Below are 20536 nucleotides of genomic sequence, written 5' to 3'. Positions count from 1 at the left end.
ATACCTCAAAGCTGCATCAAGCAATTTTTACCACTAGGGAGCAGAAAGATGCCAAAACAATGGCCACCAGAGATATCTGGGTCTTAACTTTCTTCATGAGTCACTGGTTTACTTATAAGATAAGATAAGATATACTTTGATGTCCCCGTAGGGAAGTTTGTTCTGGACTCTGTCCTGCAGTTCCATAAAAGATAAAATCATCTGTGCACAATCAAAACAATGTAATGAAAGAGGCTAAAAGCTGCACAGGCCTGCACAGTTCGGGGCAGTTTCTATGTTTGCTGCTATGAGCTGCCCTCTCACATGACATGGTGTCATTTATTTCAATGCTAATATCAAAAATGTCACTTAATGCAGGTTTAAATTACAAAAGTGATCTTCAGTTTATGCTAGCGGAGAACAACCCTGCCCCAAATTTGAGATATTGTTGCTTTTACCCCTGAAGTCCAGTTCATTTAGCATTAGCAGTGGCTGAAACATAGAAATAAAGAATGAATTCCAGTTAAATCCTCTTCTAAGATTACTCAAGACAAGGGATCATTTTAACAAAATTATCCGTTGCTGTGTTGAATAATGCTGCTTTTTTTTTTAACTTTATTCATTTTTAATTTATTAATTTTTCCCAATTCAACAAAACACCATTAACAGTACAAACAACACCAATGACAAAGAAAAGAAATACAAAAATACAATAAAGTTAGACAATTTCAGACTCTCCATGTTTAGAGTAACAAGTCCATTCATATATTTTAATGAAAGAACAAGCCTGTCATATTGGAGTGGACCATTTATATCACAAATACGTAGGTATGGGAGTGTGTTCACATGACTACATTAGTAAACTGTGTTGAGTTTTAATAAGATAAAGAGCAGGATTATGTTAAAAAGAGGAAACAGACCTATGTATGTTATAGACAAAAGTCTCAAACCAGACATATTTCTTAATTCTACTGCTATAACAATACAAGTAACAATCATTTGAGTGTTTATCCAGCTTAAACAAGTGTATATTTTCCTCCATGTTGGTGAAAGTTTGGGGCACAAGTGCCTGTGTATATGATAATCTGCTTTCACTGTTGCTGCCCAGGTCAGCATTCCCACAAAGTGACCTAAATGCAAACCATGCCACCACAGTGAAAAACTAAAAGTCATGAACAACGGGAAACGTTTGCACTTGATATAAACCAGTCTACGCAGCCATGAAGCTGTTGTGGCGTTCCATCGACGGGCAAACTCTGACATGCGGCTCGAGGCCTCGATGGTCCAGAAATCTCCGTCGGATAGTCTAGTCCAGTCTGAGGAGTCTCCTGATGAATTTTCCCAAAAGCCAAACCCAGCTGCGTTATTGAGGCATTCACTGATCCTCCAGTGAGAATAATATTGGATCCTCAAAACCACCGCCAGACCCCAAACCCACTGGACGCCATAGAGAATGATGTTGGTGTGTTTCAGAAAATAGACAAGACAATACCTTACCCACTCCAGCAATAACACCTGCATCAGCTTTAGGAAGACCACCCACAGTGGGTTAGGTGGAGGGTTGAGGCCGATTCCCGCCATTAGAGACACGAATCGGCTGAAGGGGCACAAAGGGCCACCGAGCAGTGTAGTGAAATTGAGGATGTAGCTGATAAGAGGAAGAAGCGTCACACAAGCCTCCCTTTTGGATGAAGCATTCAGTGGTAGCATAACTCGTTTCTCGTGGAGGTCCATGGACACTGAGGTGATTCTCTGAGTGAGCAGCATCAAAGACGACACTGCCAAAAACAATCTGAAAGTGCAAGAGTTGTTCATTTGAGTCCTTTTTGTCAGAAAGAGGAGTAAATGTTTAAATATCTGTATGCATTTTATGTTTTTTCCCCAGAGTATAGAACATAATAGCACCCAACAACTTAGGTTAAAAGTTCATCCTTTACGGTGGAAACAGCGCTTGACAAAACAATTTCACCTTAACGTCCATTTAGTAGCTGCTCTGGAGCTTTCGATCATATCACAAAGTTGATTCTTGGAAACGGCGAGAGGAATCCTAGAGGAAAGCTTCGACATCTACAGTTCTATGGCAATTGAGAAAACTCACTCTGCTGATGAGGACAATGTGATGTGGTCAAAAACTCCAGAGCAGCTGCTATGGACCTTGTGGTGAGATTATATCAAAAACTTTTTTCCAGTTGGTATTCAGAGGGTTTGTTTTTCAGATGGTGGGTATCCATTTTATTGGACTTCCACTCATTAAGTATATTATTAGTTAGACAAATGTATTAAGACTAAGCAGTAGCTCTCTGTGCTGCGTAATCTGTTTCCAACTATGCGTCTTAAAGGACACGACAGGCGCTATTCTATTGTTCTTGTTATTGTTGTAAGACCAAAACCAACAATGTGTCAGTCCGCTGGTTCCTACTGAAGACATGACTCTTTAAAAATGGGTCAAGAAATTACAATAACATTATTTAAAAAGGCTGAATAATTTCATAAAACACCTGGGCACTGTAGTTTTCTGAAATTATGTTCATTGTAACAAAGGAACATTTCACATAGTGCAACAATGTGGGTCACTGATGTGTTGTTGTACAACAATGAAGCTGTATGGCACAGAGGAATAAATCATATCAGGTGATACCTGTTAGTAGGATCAGTTCATTGTGGGTTTTGGTCTTATCATGGGATTGGTTGACAATAAGAAAAGTATAGAATATCACCAGACTTAATTTACACAAATTATTACCCAGACAGCAAAGTTGATTATCATAATTGTTATTGGATGCTCTGACAAAGCATGAAGGTGTCAGCTTACATACCACTGAAATGATTTAAGTACCTGATGCTGATGGACTCATGCAGGTAGTATTCCCTGTACTGTATAAGCAGGTGCCAGAAGGTTTGCCACAACATCTGGATACCAAACACCCAGACATGGATACTTCTGGGATCCACAGAGCACACGAGCAGAATAAAGACAAAGGTGGAGGTGAACAGAAGCGTGCTGTAGATGCCCATTGTGACAACTGCCAGGACACATCCTCCAACAGCAACAAACAGGTACCTGTAGATAGAAATTCATGTTGACAACTAGAGCTGCAACGATTGGTCGAGCAACAGAAAGTTAATCAGCAATTAATTTGATCATCGATTGAATGTTCTCAGTTCTGTATCATTGTAAACTGAATATCTTTGTGTTTTGGACTGTTGGTTGGACAAAACATTGGACAGACATTTCAAGGGCGAACATTTAATGGGCAGTTTTCACTATTTTCTGACATTTATAGACCAAACAGCTAATCAGGAAAATAGTCTGCAGATTAATTTATAATGAAAATAATCCTTAGCTGCACTTCTCTGGACAACTCAGTGTGGTCCAGACTGATTAAGATTTGTCAAGTCAATTTCTAATACATTTAAAATCAACAAATATTTACCAAATTGCTTTTACAGAGAAATTCAAAATACAATCAGTCAAATAAAATACTAATAAATAAATATGAAATAAAAATAAATATGTATGAATAAATGTAAAAGACTGTCTGCAGTATTGTATCCCCTGTTAAAACACTGTGGTTCTGCTATTGCCTTATGTTCCAATTGGACTGATTATTTGCTACAAGGACACATTTACAAATCAAACTTCATGAACCTACTAAAATAAAATAATATAATGCCTATTAAAATATGGGTTCACCAAAACAGGTGACTCCATTTAGAGTATTAAGGCTCCCAGAGCAACAGTGCCCTGTAATACGCTAATGAATTACTTGACACATTGCTTTTAAAATGTAGATTAGTATATAATAAAATAATATATATAAGTATATAATTACATACCTGTATGTCAAGGACAGATAACCCCATTTAGCAAGAAAATAAAACAAAAATGCAAATGGAAGCGAAAAACATTGGTGCATTAAAAACTGATGCTGTTCCGACAACCAGTTCATCAAACCCATATCTGAGTCTGAGAAGAACAAAGCCACTGATAGCAAACATTTGGTGCCGATTGTCTTCTTAAAGAGGTGACATTGTTGTTTTACCTGGACTGACTGTCTCCACCTGTGGCTTGCATTAAAATCGTTCCTTTTGTTTGCTGTTGTCACACAGTGCTGATAATAGTTATTCTTTTTGTTTAACATTATCAGCACTACAGAAGCTTTTTGTTTGTCCATATGTCAGTAACTGTAGCAACCAAAAGAAGTCTGTTTTTTTCTAACTTTCTCTTTTTTATCTCACCAAATCAAACAGATAGCAACTCGGAACATTTTCACTCTGTTTTTCTATAGTGTGTTTAGTTCAAATGTCTGACAAACTTTCCTGCCTTTATCTTAATTTGTATTAAGTTTGGTTGACCAGCTCTGTCCATTTGTAATATTTCCGTGAGCTATATTTTGCTTTTCATATTTAGTTAAATCCTGACTCCTGATTTACTGTATGTGAGAAATAATTGGAACTGGTTCCAAAATTACAAGCAGCAAACAGTAATTAATCAACAGTAGCGGTATATTTGTGTAACAGTGCAAATATACAAAACAATGTGCAAAACAACAATCAATGTAGACAAAGCAAGCTATAAAAAGCTGTGGTCTGTGACATTTCGTTCCCTAACAATGAACAGCAAATTCTCGAAGTGTGTTCTAAAATTAACAGTTTACAGCAGTTAAGAAATGTAATTGATTCTAAAAATCTATACACAACATAGTCAAAATGAGAAGTGATACAAATGAGATTCCCCCCAGATTACCAAAACCCACCACCACTCTTTGAACCTGCTCAGCCAATGTTATATATGTTATATTTGTATCTACAAACAAACTGGTTTGTCACTGCCGGCTTTATACTGGCAGACAGTATTATAATAAATGTATTCAGATAGTGTCAGGGTCTGAGCCACAGCATCCTGGCCTTATTTCAGTGATCCAACAATGTTTGTGTTTGAGAAGAACTATAAAGATGAAGAACAAAGGTACTTTTGTAATCAAAATGTTACCTAAAAACGTCTTTTTACAATGTACAATTCACTTCTGTGCCAATTTAAAGCTACTTTTGGCACCACGAGAGATGCTGTAAACCTTTGTGTCCTTACTCAGGTAGTTTCTGGTTCTGACAACTTTCCCTAAAAATCTGAGAATTCATTATAAAACATTTTTCAGTATTAAACTGTCTGTAGCTAAATGATGTTCCTGCTCTACTTAAGCTTGCACAAGACATCTCTGACCTCATTTGAACCAACGCTGGAAAAAGTAGAATATTTCAAAAGGAATTTATTAGTTATTTTCATACCAAGCTATGTTTCTCACTATTTGGATGGAGTCTCAAACTGAATAATGTTTACTATCCTGTAAGAAAACAGTCAGTACAAGAAGGTTGTAATTTTATCCCTGACTGATAAAAAGGGTGCAGTCGGATGTTTTGAGCTGCCATCACTAAAAGGACATGTCAAAGGTAAGCAGGTCTGACCTGTTAGGCAATACGTTTGTGCCAAGAGGCACCAAAAGGCATGGAGCTTTAATTTTAAAGTGTATTTTTTGTACCAGTTACACAAGTTACATAATTCATTTAACATAAACAAGTCAAAAAACTCATGTGTTATGTGTGTGCATTTTAACTAAAGATATATCAATTCCTACTCAAACTTGTCTGATGTTCTCCAAGTATAAACATGTTTTGTTCCTGTCGTAAATTCTTCATTTCTGACTCACGTTTGAAGGCAGTTGCAGCGCAATAATTGCTAACTGCAAATCATGACAGCCAGAACAAACTCCCACAGATAAAATATAGTTCACTGGAACTAGTTTAGCAAGTCTGAGAGGGGAAGGGATGATAGCAAAATAACAACTTTTCTGTTTTTTTCTGTTTATAGCTGTACTGTTGCGCATACAGTAATAACAACGGGCACTGCCAGAAATTCTAGGCTCTCTGACAAACACATCACTTGGGGCACTGAAACAGTACATACAGTTGTATGCAAAAGTTTAGGAACCCCTGACAATTTCCATGATTTTCATTTATAAATATTTGGGTGTTTGGATCAGCAATTTCTTTTGATCTATCAAATAACTGAAGGACACAGTAATATTTCAGTAGTGAAATGAGATTTATTGGATTAACAGAAAATGTGCACTATGCATCAAAACGAAATTAGACAGGTGCATAAATTTGGGCACCCTTGTCATTTTGTTGATTTGAATACCTGTAACTACTTAGCACTGATTAATTGGAACACACAATTGGTTTGGTGAGCTCATTAAGCCTTGAACTTCATAGACAGGTGCATCCAATCATGAGAAAAGGTATTTAAGGTGGCCAATTGAAAGTTGTTGTTCTCTTTGACTCTCCTCTGAAGAGTGGCAACATGGGGGCCTCAAAACAACTCTCAAATGACCTGAAAAAAAGATTGTTCTACATTATGGTTTAGGGAGGCTACAAAAAGTTATCGCAGAAATATAAGCTGTCAGTGTCCACTGTGAGAGGAACATAGTGAGGAAATGGAGGACCACAGGCACAGTTCTTGTTAAGGCCAGAAGTGGCAGGCCACATAAAATATTGGAGAGGCAAAGGCGAAGGATGGTGAGAACGGTCAAAAACAGCCCACAGACCACCTCCAAAGACCTACAACATCAACTTGCTGCAGATGGTGTCACTGTGCATCGTTCAACAATTCAGCGCACTTTGCACAAGGAGAAGCTGTATGGGAGAGAGATGCGAAAAGAGCCTTTTCTGCACACACGCCACAAACGGAGTCGCTTGCGTATGCAAACACACATTTGGACAAGCCAGCTTCATTTTGGAATAAGGTGCTGTGGACTGATGAAACAAAGATTGAGTTATTTGGTCATAACAAGGGGCGTTATGCATGGCGGCAAAAGAACACAACGTTCCAAGAAAAAAACACTTGCTACCCACAGTAAAATTTGGTGGAGGTTCCATCATGCTGTGGGGTTGTGTGCAGTGCCGGTACTGGGAATCTGGTTAAAGTTGAGGGTCGCATGGATTCCACTCAATATCAGCAGATTCTTGAGAATAATGTTGAGGAATCAGTCACAAAGTTGAAGTTACGCCGGGGCTGGATATTTCAACAAGACAACGACCCAAAACACTGCTCAAAATCTACTCTGGCCTTTATGCAGAGGAACAAGTACAATGTTCTGGAATGGCCATCCCAGTCCCCAGACCTGAATATCATTGAACATCTGTGGGGTGATTTGAAGCGGGCTGTCCATGCTCGGCAACCATCAAACCTAACTGAACTGGAGATGTTTTGTAAGGAGGAATGGTCCAAAATACATTCATCCAGAATCCAGACACTCATTACAGGCTATAGGAAGCGTCTACAGGCTGTTATTTCTGCTAAAGGAGGCTCTACTAAATATTGATGTGATTTTTCTGTTGGGGTGCCCAAATTTATGCACCTGTCTAATTTCGTTTTGATGCATATTGCACATTTTCTGTTAATCCAATAAATCTCATTTCACTACTGAAATATTACTGTGTCCTTCAGTTATTTGATAGATCAAAATGAAATTGCTGATCCAAACACCCAAATATTTATAAATGAAAATCATGGAAATTGTCAGGGGTTCCTAAACTTTTGCATACAACTGTATCTATAATCCCTGGGGGTTTTTCAGGACGCCTGTCCTGCTTTGGGTCCTTGAGTCATTCATGGCCCCCACATTCAGTTTTCCTGATTAGTAATGAAACAATAACACGGCACAATTTCTTATCTTATAATACAACTGGATTAACATAAGTTGATTTGCAGACTTATTAAAAGCAATATGATAGATTTAACACCACTGTGGTAGTTATTCATGTTTAAGATGAATCTCTCTTTGTTATTAAGAAAAGACTAAAGAGTCTACAGCGATGCTAGCAGCTCTGTGAGGCTGAACTTAGGCAAAGCGATGCGTTGAGCTAAATGCTAACATCAGCATGCTAATTGATAATTTGCACTAAAGGCGAGGCAAGTTTATTTGTATAGCACATTTCAATAACAAGGCAATTTAAAGTGCTTTACATGAAACATAAAAGCAACATAGGACAATATAAAAAGAAGAAATAAATAGAAGATAAAAACAAGATAAAACAGGAGAGTAAAAGTTACAATGCAGTGTAAGAAATTAATCATAATTTGATTTAATAAAAGGCAGCGGCAAACAGAAAAGTCTTCAGCCTTGATTTAAAAGAACTGAGAGTTGCAGCAGACCTGCAGTTTTCTGGAAGTTTGTTCCAGATATGTGGTGCATTAAAAGCTGCTTCTCCACATTTAGTTTTGACTCTGGGGACAGAAAGCAGACCTGTCCCAGACGACCTGAGAGGTCTGGAAGGTTCATAACGCAGCAGAAGATCAGAAATGTACTTTGGCCCTAAACCATTCAGTGCTTTTTAAACCAACAGTAGTATTTTAAAATCAATTCTTTGACAGACAGGAAGCCAGTGTAAAGACCTCAGAACTGGAGTGATGTGATCCACCTGAGGACACAAGCAGCAGCGTTCTGAATAAGCTGCAGCTGTCTGATCGATTTTTTTAGGGAGACCTGTAAAGACACCGTTATAGTATTCGAGTTGATAGGAATGATCAGAGAGAGCAACAGTCACCACGACCTCGGAAATGTTCAGACCCTTGGAGATGATTAGGTCCAGAGTGTGCCCCTTGTTGTGAATGGGCTCCGTCACATGCTGAGTCAGTCCATAGATAGAAGACAACACAGTTCTTTAGTCCCTCTGTCCTGGATGTTAAAATCACCAACAATGACTAAACAGTCAAAGTCAATACAGATTATAGACAGCAGTTCAATAAAGTCATCAAAAACGTTAGCAGTATTTAGGTGGCCTGTAGATATTTAGAAATATAGCTTGAGAAGAGGAATTCAACTGAAGAGCCACATATTCAAAAGAAGCCAAATTTCCATAAGACATCTTGGAATGGGTGGGAACTGTGTCAAATGTGTCAAAACTGGTTTCTGCCACGCTGTGTTGTCGTCCTCCTGTTTTGATTCCTCTTGTCTCCTGTCCTTGGCAGAGGGAACAGATGGGTGACGTAGGAAGTAAAATAGGTTAGAGATGAACAGTTTTACTCCTCACTTATTAAGGCAAAGTCCATCTGCCTTAAAAAGATGTCTGCGGTGCCAGAAAAAGTTGAAATTGTCAATACAGTGCGCTGAATGGACGGTGCATGCTCCTCTTCTGACTGGTGGTGGAGCGCCACTGATAAACACCTCAGCATTCAGAGAGCTGACTGTTCAACAGATCAATAAAGTTCCGTTCAGCACTTCAGACTGTTGTTTCACAACATCATTGGTCCATATGTACACAATGATGTTTTTCACAGTTGGGTGTGCAGCCATGATATGCAGGATTCTTTCTGCCAAGTCAGAAACCATATTCTTGGGAAAGCAGAGGAAGTTGGGAATGTCTTTAATTTTGCAGGTTTTTAGTCATAAACAAAAGTATTTGACGAATTAAATTTTTGACCTGATGATGGCGCTAGACGAAAAATTAAGGGATTACCAGAGTGATTACGTCATCCTGTGGAGGGACATGAATGTGAGAACCAAATTTCACAGCAATCCATCCAAAAGTTGTTGAAATATTTCACTCAGAACCACAAATGTCAACCTCATGGTGGTGCTAGAGGAACAGTCGGGAGGATTCATCATCTGGGAACCATGAATGTCTGTACAAAATGTCATAACAATCCTTTTAATAGTTGTTGAGATATTTCAGTTCCTTCTAGTCCCATGCCAAAGGTTTGTGTTCAATGTCTGACATGTAGTGGCAGTGTGACTATAGCTTCTATTAGTTGTTTGGGCGGGTTTCTGTATCTGTTCTGTCACAGTCACACACCTGCACATCTGGGTCAACTTGTTGTTCTCTCAGTGAAGATGGTTTATCGTAACTGCCGTTTATTCATGCATTTTTCAATAAGTGATCTTCACGGCCGTCTGTCGGCATTTCCCCACAAGGATTATTTCTTTCATCTAATTGAACATACTGTGTCCCAAATTAACCTCAAATACTTAAACTAAAGGAACAGTATATCCAACAGGAGGCCTTTTTTGTGATCAACTTTTTATTGATTCACTATATGTACTCCAAATGTACCTGTATATAAGAACAGTAAACCCAAAAACACAAGCAGTTTGAGCAGAAAACAACCGAGCGATAATATTACCAGATAAACTTTTGTTAAATGATGACACGTGCTTAGATGCATCTGTTTCTCATTGCTGCATAATTTTTGCTGCCTTAACTGCTGCCAAAAACTAGTTGCTATTGGATGAAAGCTACAACACTCTATCAATATGACTCAGTGGTATTTAACCACTGGACATTTTGAGTTTAGACATGGAATAATATTACTTTCCTAGATATTGCTAGAAATCGAATGAGGTCTTGGATGGTTTATCAGTTTAATCCTCTACCAGAGAGGTTTATGTAGATTTTGGTGAGAACAGATTAACATCATGCAATAGTAAATCAACAGGAGGCCATTTTGAGCATGATCAGCTAGCAGAATGGCTAGCACATAGCAGCTAACTAATGCAACCAGAGACAGCAGACAGCTTTTGTCACGCTGTCTGTGTCCCACCATAACAATTGTTTATAAATAAAATAAACCTCTAATTTAAAGAAAAGATATGACTGAACATAACACTGACAGTAACATGCACAGAGAAATGCAGTCCTGGCCTGGCTTCTCAAGCGAACTACTTTTTAAATTATTAATACCCCTTCTCAGGTCAAGTGTCTTTTCATCCACATATACTGAAACAGTTATTGCAGGCCACCTCTGGTACCAAGATGCGGGAAAACTACAAGCTAAACAGAACAAATGCAGCTCTATTTTTGGCCATATCTGTTAGAGAAACTATTTCAGTTGCTCCTTTACCTTCGTACAGACTTTACAGCATTGTGCCAGTTGTCAGATTTAATAAAATCAACTGTGTTGGTCCATATATGTCCTCTCAGTGTTTGGACTCATGGCTCCCTGAGCTCTGAGTGTGGACGAATGATTGGATCCCAATGTGTTCACCCTAAATGCACCTTAAACCTGTATTCAGAGCTGCCTACTTGCAATCACATCACCCGAGATGCATTTGAAGAGCTAAATGTGAACAGGGCCAACATGTTTTGTGGGTGGATTTATCCTTTATATAAATAAAGAACCCTCACAGGCCCAATCTCTGTGTGTTTCTTCTCACAGACTTGCAGACTTTGTGTATAACTGACAACTCTACGTAGGGCAGGTCTCCTTTTAAAGCAGCAGTTGCTTGAGGGCTTTCTGGAAGACTTTTTTGATCCCTTCATACACACTTATGAAGCAATAAATCATAACTCAGAAAGGACGGAGATAAAGGATGGAAAGAAGAGGTAAAAACACATTTGCATGACTCACCAGCAAGCACTCTGGGTAGTTATATGACATAACAACATCAAGGTATGTTTTCATCTGATACAGTACTGTTTTGTTTGTAAAATAGGAATGGACAACCACCTGTGTCACTTTATTGGCCATTGAGTAAATGCTTAGAGGGTCTGCATGTCATAATGTACTGTCCCATTTCACCCACTCACACATTATCACTGAGCACACCTTGATGAATGTTCAGGATGGACTCTCTTAACTCTGGAGTGATACTTCTCTGTTTTTTTTTACTCCTATTGGTCAGTGGACGGTGAGCACGTGAGAAAGTTTAGCAGCTGTTTGACCGGGGCTCCTCACAGCGTCACGCAGCATCTCCGCTCTGATTGGCCCGCTCTTGTGCAACGGTGCAGTTGTATAAACTCTGCAGTTTGAAGGAGTTGGCAGAGTCTTCTGCAGGGATCGCATCAGTCTCAGTGGGGGGAAACTTTGCCGAAGCGAGGGGAGGAAAAGGCGTCACCAGTTTTTGCAGACTTGTCTTGCAAAGAGATTTAGCGATGCAGAGCTGCGCCAAGTCCTGGGGGATCTTCTTGGCCAAGTCGGCGAGTCCCGGCGCACCGTGCAGGCATCTGAGTGACAAGAGCCGCGTGGTTTGGAAACTTCAGTGCAGGATCCGAAACAGCGGGGCATCCCTAACAACTGCAGCCCGGGGTCTGAGGACGTCTGCAGCCGTCTCCTCCAGACAGATAGAGAGAATATTACCCAGACATGATGATTTCGCAGAGAGGCACATTGGTCCAGGTGAGAGGGAGAAGAGAGAAATGCTGGATGCTCTGGGACTCGAGGTAAGATTTACTACTCATGCTCCCCAAGAAAAATTGGGCGCAAAATCATGCTGTTCATTTTATGAAACCACATTTCAGCATGGAAACATTTTCTTTGAGCAGTATATTGATATTGTTAGGTATATAGCCACGTTTTGTGCGCTTTTATTTATTTAAATGCTTTCCCCCCCCCCACAGTCGATCGACCAGTTGATCGAAAACACAGTTCCAGAATCCATCCGCATACAGCGCAGTATGAAAATGGATGATCCAGTCTGTAAGTTTACCTTCCTATGAATGTATGTGACATTAAGGCTACATCCTAATGCTCAAAGGCTGCATGATCAGCCTCGGTGCAGTAGTGCCAACCCCGATTTAAAATGTTAAATATCATCAGAATGCATGTTAAAAAAAACCCACAAAACACCCCACTCGTCTCCATCTATTTTGCATGGTGAGGTTTTCCCACATGCAACGGGCGTTAAATGAAGCCAAGTGAGTGGCTGAAATGTAGGTTGCACCTCTATTGTGTGCCGTGGAGCGCTCTTCCCTGTTAAGTCTTCCTTTGAACATATTTGGAGTTGTTTTTGCGAAACTCGACGAGCGGCACCAATCTCCTGTTGGGAAGCCGATGCTCATAGGATGGCAACTGGAGTGTAAAGTTTAGCCTTGAGCTCCGGTCCCAAGTCCAGTTCAATCTGGTTACAGCGTTCACATTACATCACAGCCGAGGGGGTTCCTAATAAGGTGACTTGTGTATGTTTTGCATGGGATTTGCCTGGATGTTTTTTTTTTTTTCTTTTCTCCTATGCAATCTGTGTGCATATAAAACACCAGATTCACAGTTAAACGAGTTTGTTTTGGCTTATATCCTTGGGGGGGGGGGGGGACCACATAGGTTTAATAATACGGTTTTATCAGAGGGGGTTTCCAGCAAACAATGGGAGAGATAAGGCAGTGAATAAAGTAAATTAGCTCTTGTAGCATATGTAACTCTTCTGTAAAGCCCTGTTGAAAGGGAAGAAATGATGACTGACTACATAAATAATGTGTTTCCAAATGCAAATACATTTCTGCTTGGAGTGAGGCTTATGCTAATTTGTTTGAACTGGGACTGTTGTTATGATGTCACTAGTGTGCAGATGTGCAAAATTAAAAGAATACAGCAGGGCTCGGCAGCATGGTTGAAATCAACATCTCAATAATAATAATAATAATAATAATAATAATAATAATAATACTACTACTACTACTAATAATAATAATAATAATAATAATAATAATAATAATAATAAGAACATCCTTTCTGGTATCAAAATATCTCATGATACCTCAAATATATGCAATAAACAATCAAATTGATGTTCAATGTGATGAAATCTGTTACATTCTTATGGATTAGATGTGACAAACTCTTCAAATATGGGAAACAAAGCCTTCAATAAAGTTTATTCAGTTTTAATCACAATTGGCTTGAAATCAGCAGAATTTTGTAAAACAACAAAATAATTTGTGCCGCAACTGACCATTGTGTTCATTATTATCTGCAGAATGTTTTCTCATTTAATTTACTAACCATTTGGGGCCATAAACATCAAAAAACATTGACAAAAATGCCTGTCACAATTTCCTAAAGCCCAAGGTGGCGATTACAAATAGCTTATTTTGTCTAATAGTCCAAACCCCAAAGGTATTCAATGTACTATCACATAACACAAAGACAAGCAACAAATTTCACAAGTGAGGAGCTGAAACTAGGGAATGTTTGGCCAGAAAAAATAACTTAAACGATTAATCAATTTTCAAAATAGTAGCTGATTAATTTCGTGTTGATCGACTAATGGATGTTTCAGCTCTAAATGTAATTATGTCACATTACGATACCACTGAAAGTCAATAAACTATGATATTGATTTACAAGCATAGATTTTCGTACATATTATATTTAAAGTAAGGTGTGCTGAGACACCTTGTGTGTGAATGTGCACGATAAATAAATGCTGACATGATTCTATTGCATAGACTAGAGTGCTTGATTTGACAGTAGAAATCATTCGCCTGAGACCGTCAGCTTTAACATTAGAGAGATCCACTGGAAAATCCAACATTTAGAAAAGATTGTAGTTAAAATATGGAAGTTACAAATCCTCAGGTACAGAGGCTTTTCCATATTACCTAGTCATTCCACCACCTAGTGATCCACCCTTGTGTCAGCCCCTCCTCTCACTCTGTCAGGTTTCATAATGCAACAAGCCATGCTGAAGGAACAAACTGGAGGCCGTGCTGGTTTTCTGCTTGTTCAGCTTTGGAGGGCTTCAGTTTGCAGAGCCAGCGAGGGATTCTCTCTTCAACAATAGACCTCCTGGATGGTTCTGAATCAGGCTTTTTTTGCTGCCCTGTAGAAGTCTGGGACCATGGGAAAGCAGTCCTCCCTACAGAAACAAACTCACATACACACAAGAATACACACTAACGGCTCACCCTGAACCCGTTGATAATCCTTAATCATAAAATGTTTATTTTCTGTACTGAATTTGGCCGATTCACCACTTCCAAACACTTTTGCAAAGTTGAATGTGTGCCGTTTAGCCTTTCGAAGAAGCTGTAAATATCCACTTGTATACTGGTTACGGTTCCTCTTCCCACCAAGGACTTAGAGGTGTCTTTCTTTTCCGAAAACAGGAGTATTTAGGGCTCTCGGTTCAGACGGACGGTATTGTCCATTCCTTGGAGTTGCTAGGCAGCCAGGAAGGCCAGAGGAATCTCAGAGGCTAGTTGTGCATTGGCAGAGCTTCCTTACAGCACAGGGGAATGGGGCTAAATAACTGGCCATCGGATAAGAAAACTATGTGTGTCATCAGATCTTTTCGGCTGTCTTGTTTGACATTATTGTTAATTTTATTGTTCTGCATTGGACAGGAATGTAAACTTATAAACTGTAATTATAACCGGGGGTTAGTGATGCACCAATCAGACATATTCTCTCTCTAATGTAGAAAAGTTCAATTGAGAAACACTTTATACAGACAGGAATATCTGTTTTTGGTTACTCCAGTGAATTTGAAGAAATGCACCTGAAACACCTAGAAAAAATCAAGTTACTTCATTAGATTGAGCCCAAAGTTCTGTAAATCCAATATTGCTTTGCACTAATATTGCTATCCGATGAGCAACAGCTATTATAAACAGTGTAGAAAAATCTCTGCTGGTAGACAAATTGCTATCATTTATTGGAAAATATATTGTTACATCATCTAACCCTATTGTGTAGTGTCGTGCCCAATGAAGCAGAGACTCAAAAGACCAAATTATAATCACAAATTAAATATTTTACAGGTGAGAATGAGATTCTGGAGTCTCTACAGAAGATTGCATCAAAGAATAAAGTATGGAGGTCCTACATCGGCATGGGCTACTACAGCTGCTCAGTACCACCGCCCATCCAGCGCAATCTCTTGGAGAATTCAGGCTGGTGAGTGCCCTCAGGTGACCCTCCCATATGGAAATTTGAAAGTGCAGTGAGCCTGTTTCCTCTTTGATACTTTCACAGACTAATGATGTTTATTCATAGGGTTTGGTTACCCATTTGAAGCTAAATTGCTGTGCTGCAGAGTAATGTGTCCTTAATGGGAAGCCTTGTGACTTGATGTTATTAATACTTCACTCATGTGAGATCTCATGATGTGCTTCTCTCCTGCTATCTGCTTAGCAAGATTTTCTTTCACCCAAATCCAAATCAACCATCCTTGCCTACGTTTTCTCCAAATTCCCGGGGTCGGGAGTCATACAATGCATTCCACTGTCCCGTCTCGGTTCCTTGAATACCACCAACTTTGTGCTATTGTCTTTGTGTCCAAACTCGTTCTGTTGATTCATTGTGTCTGTCTTGTCCTCAGGGTGACTCAGTATACACCCTATCAGCCCGAGGTCTCTCAGGGTCGCCTGGAGTCGCTCCTCAACTACCAGACCATGATCTGTGACATCACAGGCATGCCTGTGGCCAACGCTTCCCTGCTCGACGAGGGAACGGCTGCTGCTGAGGCCATGCAGCTCTGCCACAGGTATTCACAAGCTGACCTGCTGTAGATCACAAACACAAGCTGACGTGGAGAAAAATCTTTGCTGCTCAGATTGTGTTGTGAAATAGAATCTAATCATATGAATTAAAGATATTTACTGTTACACTTTGGGAATAAGTTAGCCACACAAAAAAAACTAAGCAAATGAATACATTTTCAGTACATAAACATATACTGTATGTATATGTTGTCCGGAGCAACTTGTATTGGTTGCGGCAGATTTCTAAGTGGTCAACTTTCACTCTGACCAGTTATTTGTGTTTATTCCTCACAGACAGAACAAAAAAAGAACCTTCTACATTGACCCACGCTGCCATCCCCAGACCATTGCTGTGGTGCAGACCAGAGCCAAGTATGTATTAAACACACACAGTCAATGTATGAGCTCTCCTGTCCAAACAAAGTGATGTATGTAAAGAAATCAAGTGGGTGAACAAAACAAAACACATTTTATTGCATTAATTCCCACTGAGCTATTGTATAGTGAAACATTCAATTATGGTATGAAAACAGAAAACAATTTTTCTTTTTGAGGGGCTCAGTTTGTACTACCATGTATCATTATATACCTATATTTCTTATACAGAAAACAACAATGTCTCTCTTTTTTAAAGCAGATTTTTCACTGTTATGTTGCAGTTACATCGGGGTGAAAACTGTGCTGAAGCTGCCCCATGAGATGGACTTCAGTGGGAAGGATGTGAGCGGTGTTCTCTTCCAGTATCCAGACACTGATGGCAGGGTGGAAGACTTCACAGCCCTTGTGGACCGGGCGCACAAGGGAGGGGTAAGAGAGCTTTAACCACAAAAACAAGTAAAAGCATAACGAACATGCTTTCAGGCTACTGTGCAAGTTGGTGGTTGAAAATGGCAAACAGGCGTAACTATTTGAATCATTTAATCTTGAATGCCCAAAAATGATATAGTGTAATGATAATAGACTAGGAACAGCATGTTTGCTTACTAAACTGGCTAGTTTGTGATTACTTTATATCAAAAGAAAGGTACAATATTTGCAACTGCAGTTTTCTCACAGTGGAGTTGTTACTGTGTTTTACACATACATTGTGATTTGTCACGTTCTCTGGGTAGAAGAGTGTCCATATCTGAATTTCATTTTCAAGGTGTCTCAAGAAAGGGATCAGCATCTTTCACAGAAGTTCCACTTAAAGTATTATGCTGATGACACTGTAGTATATTTACATCGAAGAACTGGCTTTTTGCAAATTTAATGGAGGGGTGTGATGTGTATAAACTGCTACAAATATTTCATTGGGGTTGGACCATTATTTTACAGGAAGTATCTGACATATATGTGGCATAACTGCAAACCAGCTGCTATATCCTTATATCTGCTTATATCCTGGTTCTTTCCTCGTCCAGGCCCTGGCTTGCTGTGCCACAGATCTGTTGGCCCTCTGTGTGCTGCGTCCCCCTGGGGAGTTTGGCGTGGATATCGTACTGGGCAGCTCCCAGAGGTTTGGGGTTCCTCTCTGTTACGGTGGCCCCCACGCTGCCTTCTTTGCTGTTAAAGACAACCTGGTCCGGATGATGCCTGGCAGAATGGTTGGAGTCACCAGGTGAGACACAAAACTCATTGGTCAGAATAAGTTGAACAGATTTTACTTCCTGAGAGGGAAGATTGTTGTACACTTGAATGACAGGGCTTCATATTAAAACCAATGGAGGAAACTCAAAAGCTCCCATTGGGAACAGTTTTAAAAAGATATATTTACATTTCAGGGACGCAACTGGTAAGGAGGTGTATCGGCTTGCTTTGCAGACCAGAGAGCAGCACATTCGCAGAGACAAGGCAACCAGCAACATTTGCACTGCACAGGTATGACCACATTTTGTACATTTTTATCATTTCCACATAATAATAAACAAAGTGAAGTAAGAAGTGAAATAAATTGGAACAGCCATTATGGGAGACTGTGTGTTTTATTTATTTGTAGTTGCTGTCAATCAATGAGCTGACATGGAAGAATTTTGTTTGTTGTAGAACCAAATAATACATTTTCATTGCCTCTGACTCCCAGGCTCTGCTGGCCAACATGGCTGCTATGTTTGCACTGTATCATGGTCCTCAGGGACTCAAACACATCGCTGAGAGGACGCACAATGCTGCTCTTATCCTTGCTGAAGGTAAATTTGTTGTTTTTTGACTTGAAATCAAACTTTTATTTATGCAGGATCAAGTTCTGGAGTGTAGTCATCTCCGCCAAGTTTTTTGCAACAGGTTTTTTGTGAGATGTCATTTTCCCCAAATTTTGTCAACATCCCATCAATCCAATATACTAGATATTTATCCATCTAAAAAATGTACTGTATGTAACTGTTCACCCGCACACTTTGTTTCAGGTCTGAAGAGAGCAGGACACCGGCTGCACAGTGAAATGTTCTTCGACACTCTAAAGATCAACTGTAGCGTGGCAGCCAAAGACATCGTTGAGAGAGCTGTGCAGAGGCAGATAAACCTGAGAGTCTACACTGAGGGAGTGGTGAGAACTAAAATTGTGTTTTTTGGAAAGCACGGTACTGGTAGTTTGGCAAGCTTTGAACAAACAAAAGGGTCCTTGTCATTGGGGTGAAAAATTTTTTGTATCATTTGTAAGCAAGGTTCTGCCATTGCTGCGACACCGCAGGGTAACACCACAAATTAATACAACAACATGAAACATAACCACAAAGTACATCCATAACAGCAGCCTTACACAGTGCATCACCATACCCAACACAAACGGCGCAAGAAGATTGCAATGAGAAACAAGTAGCAAATTGCTAACCAGGAACCATTTAAAAACATAAATGCATTGGGAGAGCGCAGACGTCCGCCAAGGCCAATAGTCCAGTCTTCTATGATATGCAAATCTGCAAGCCCGACCATTATATATGTCTGGATATATTTCCAAAACTATTAGAATTACATTACGTCAAACAACAACAACTGCGGACAAAGCAGGTGGAATCACTTTCCTACTTTTTATTCGAGTTGTCGCTAAAATTTTATGGGCTCTTCCTTGGCCCATGTTACACCCTTCTACCAAATTTCATGAAAATCAGCACAGTAGTTTTTCCGTAGTCCTGCTGACAAACTAACAAACAAACAGCACTGAAAACATAACCTCCTTGGCGGAGGTAAAAAAAAAAAAAAAAAACAAGTTAGAGACCACTCTTCCTTTACTAACAGAAACTCTTTGTCGTGAGAAGCTTTATTACTTGGCAGGTAAAACCAGCCATCGGCATACATCCAGAATACCTTTTTGGCTTCTGCTCTCTGTGATCATTTTCAAACTAAAATGAGAGGAGATGCTTTCATCTAGTAGGAGGCTATTGAGTGCTGTGGTAAACCTCCTATAATTTATACAGAGAATGAAGTGTTTCCAATGCTTTCTAATTTCAGTATGGATGGTCCTAATCATATTAAAGTTACTTTCAGAACTCACAGAAATTAAGTATAGAGAAACGAGATTGGCTACTCACGGGTTATAAGACATCTCCCCCAAGCTGTTGAAACAAGCTGTTTCAGCGGAATTATACTGTACTACTGTGCCTACCTACTTCAGTCAGTCTGTCTTAAAATTGTATGTTCATCAAGCACTGTAGATCATTTCAGAGGCTTCAATGTCAGAGGCATGCTGTTGTTAAAAATAGTTTTTTATTGTTTTCATCCCTCCTTTTCTCTGTCAACAGTTGGGTGTCTCCTTGGATGAGACAGTGACCGAGAGGGACTTGGATGACTTGCTCTGGGTCTTTGGCTGTGAATCTTCAGCTGTACGTCGATTGTTATTCACTCACTGTTGTTTATATTTTATCTGTTACATTTAGTCAGCTTCATCTGTGTCTTTGCTTCAGGGCTGCATAGCGGATTATAGTTATTTATAGAAGTAGCTTTAAAGTAAAACGCCAACCTGCTGTAATTTGAAATGCTAAATTTTCAGGAGCTAATTGCTGAGAAGATGGGTGAGCGGGTGAAGGGGATCATGGGAAGTCCTTTCAAGAGGACAAGCAAGTACCTCACACACCAGGTCTTTAACAGGTTGGTATTCTCAGTTAAACTGCAACACCAATATCACCAATGATAACAAATTGCACAGACACAATACCACTTCTATGTCTTTATGACATGTTGGGCTACGAATATCAGAATCTGATTTTCCATATTGATTGTCTGTCTGGTATCGACCACAGCTGTACTTGCCACTGACATTAAATCAACACATTACATAACGGACATTACATTCAAACTTTTCACTTCTAATTGTCTGATATGAAGCTGT

General features: G+C 39.6%; 2 protein-coding genes across 3 annotated transcripts in view; one reads left to right on the top strand and one right to left on the bottom strand.

Moving 5' to 3' along the window:
• Window positions 1-8: 8 nt before the first annotated feature.
• mboat4 (membrane bound O-acyltransferase domain containing 4) lies at window positions 9-11787 on the bottom strand. 2 transcript variants are annotated; one of them, XM_044195330.1, is made up of 3 exons: window positions 11654-11787; window positions 2816-3036; window positions 9-1771 (listed from the first exon to the last, which is right to left on the bottom strand). In XM_044195330.1, the coding sequence occupies exons 2-3, from the start codon at window positions 2992-2994 to the stop codon at window positions 835-837; spliced, it is 1116 nt and encodes a 371-aa protein (XP_044051265.1). In that variant the 5' UTR covers window positions 2995-3036; window positions 11654-11787; the 3' UTR covers window positions 9-834. The 2 variants fall into 2 exon arrangements, with proteins under 2 accessions (XP_044051265.1, XP_044051264.1); XM_044195329.1 differs by lacking the exon at window positions 11654-11787 and adding an exon at window positions 3817-5938 and having other exon boundaries at window positions 2816-3040.
• The window catches only part of gldc (glycine dehydrogenase (decarboxylating)), a 20614-nt gene continuing 11775 nt past the window's right edge, over window positions 11698-20536 (top strand). Inside the window, exons 1-12 of the mRNA XM_044195295.1 lie at window positions 11698-12195; window positions 12373-12451; window positions 15511-15646; window positions 16071-16235; window positions 16528-16605; window positions 16893-17040; window positions 17637-17833; window positions 17997-18093; window positions 18296-18401; window positions 18618-18757; window positions 19950-20030; window positions 20198-20295. Coding sequence (XP_044051230.1) covers window positions 11908-12195; window positions 12373-12451; window positions 15511-15646; window positions 16071-16235; window positions 16528-16605; window positions 16893-17040; window positions 17637-17833; window positions 17997-18093; window positions 18296-18401; window positions 18618-18757; window positions 19950-20030; window positions 20198-20295 — 1613 coding nt within the window. The 5' untranslated portion in view covers window positions 11698-11907. The remainder of the gene's footprint in view (window positions 12196-12372; window positions 12452-15510; window positions 15647-16070; window positions 16236-16527; window positions 16606-16892; window positions 17041-17636; window positions 17834-17996; window positions 18094-18295; window positions 18402-18617; window positions 18758-19949; window positions 20031-20197; window positions 20296-20536) is intronic.

Source organism: Siniperca chuatsi, linkage group LG5, assembly GCF_020085105.1.
Source record: "Siniperca chuatsi isolate FFG_IHB_CAS linkage group LG5, ASM2008510v1, whole genome shotgun sequence".
Lineage (NCBI taxonomy): Eukaryota > Metazoa > Chordata > Actinopteri > Centrarchiformes > Sinipercidae > Siniperca > Siniperca chuatsi.
This window is presented reverse-complemented; position numbering and strand designations above follow the sequence as displayed.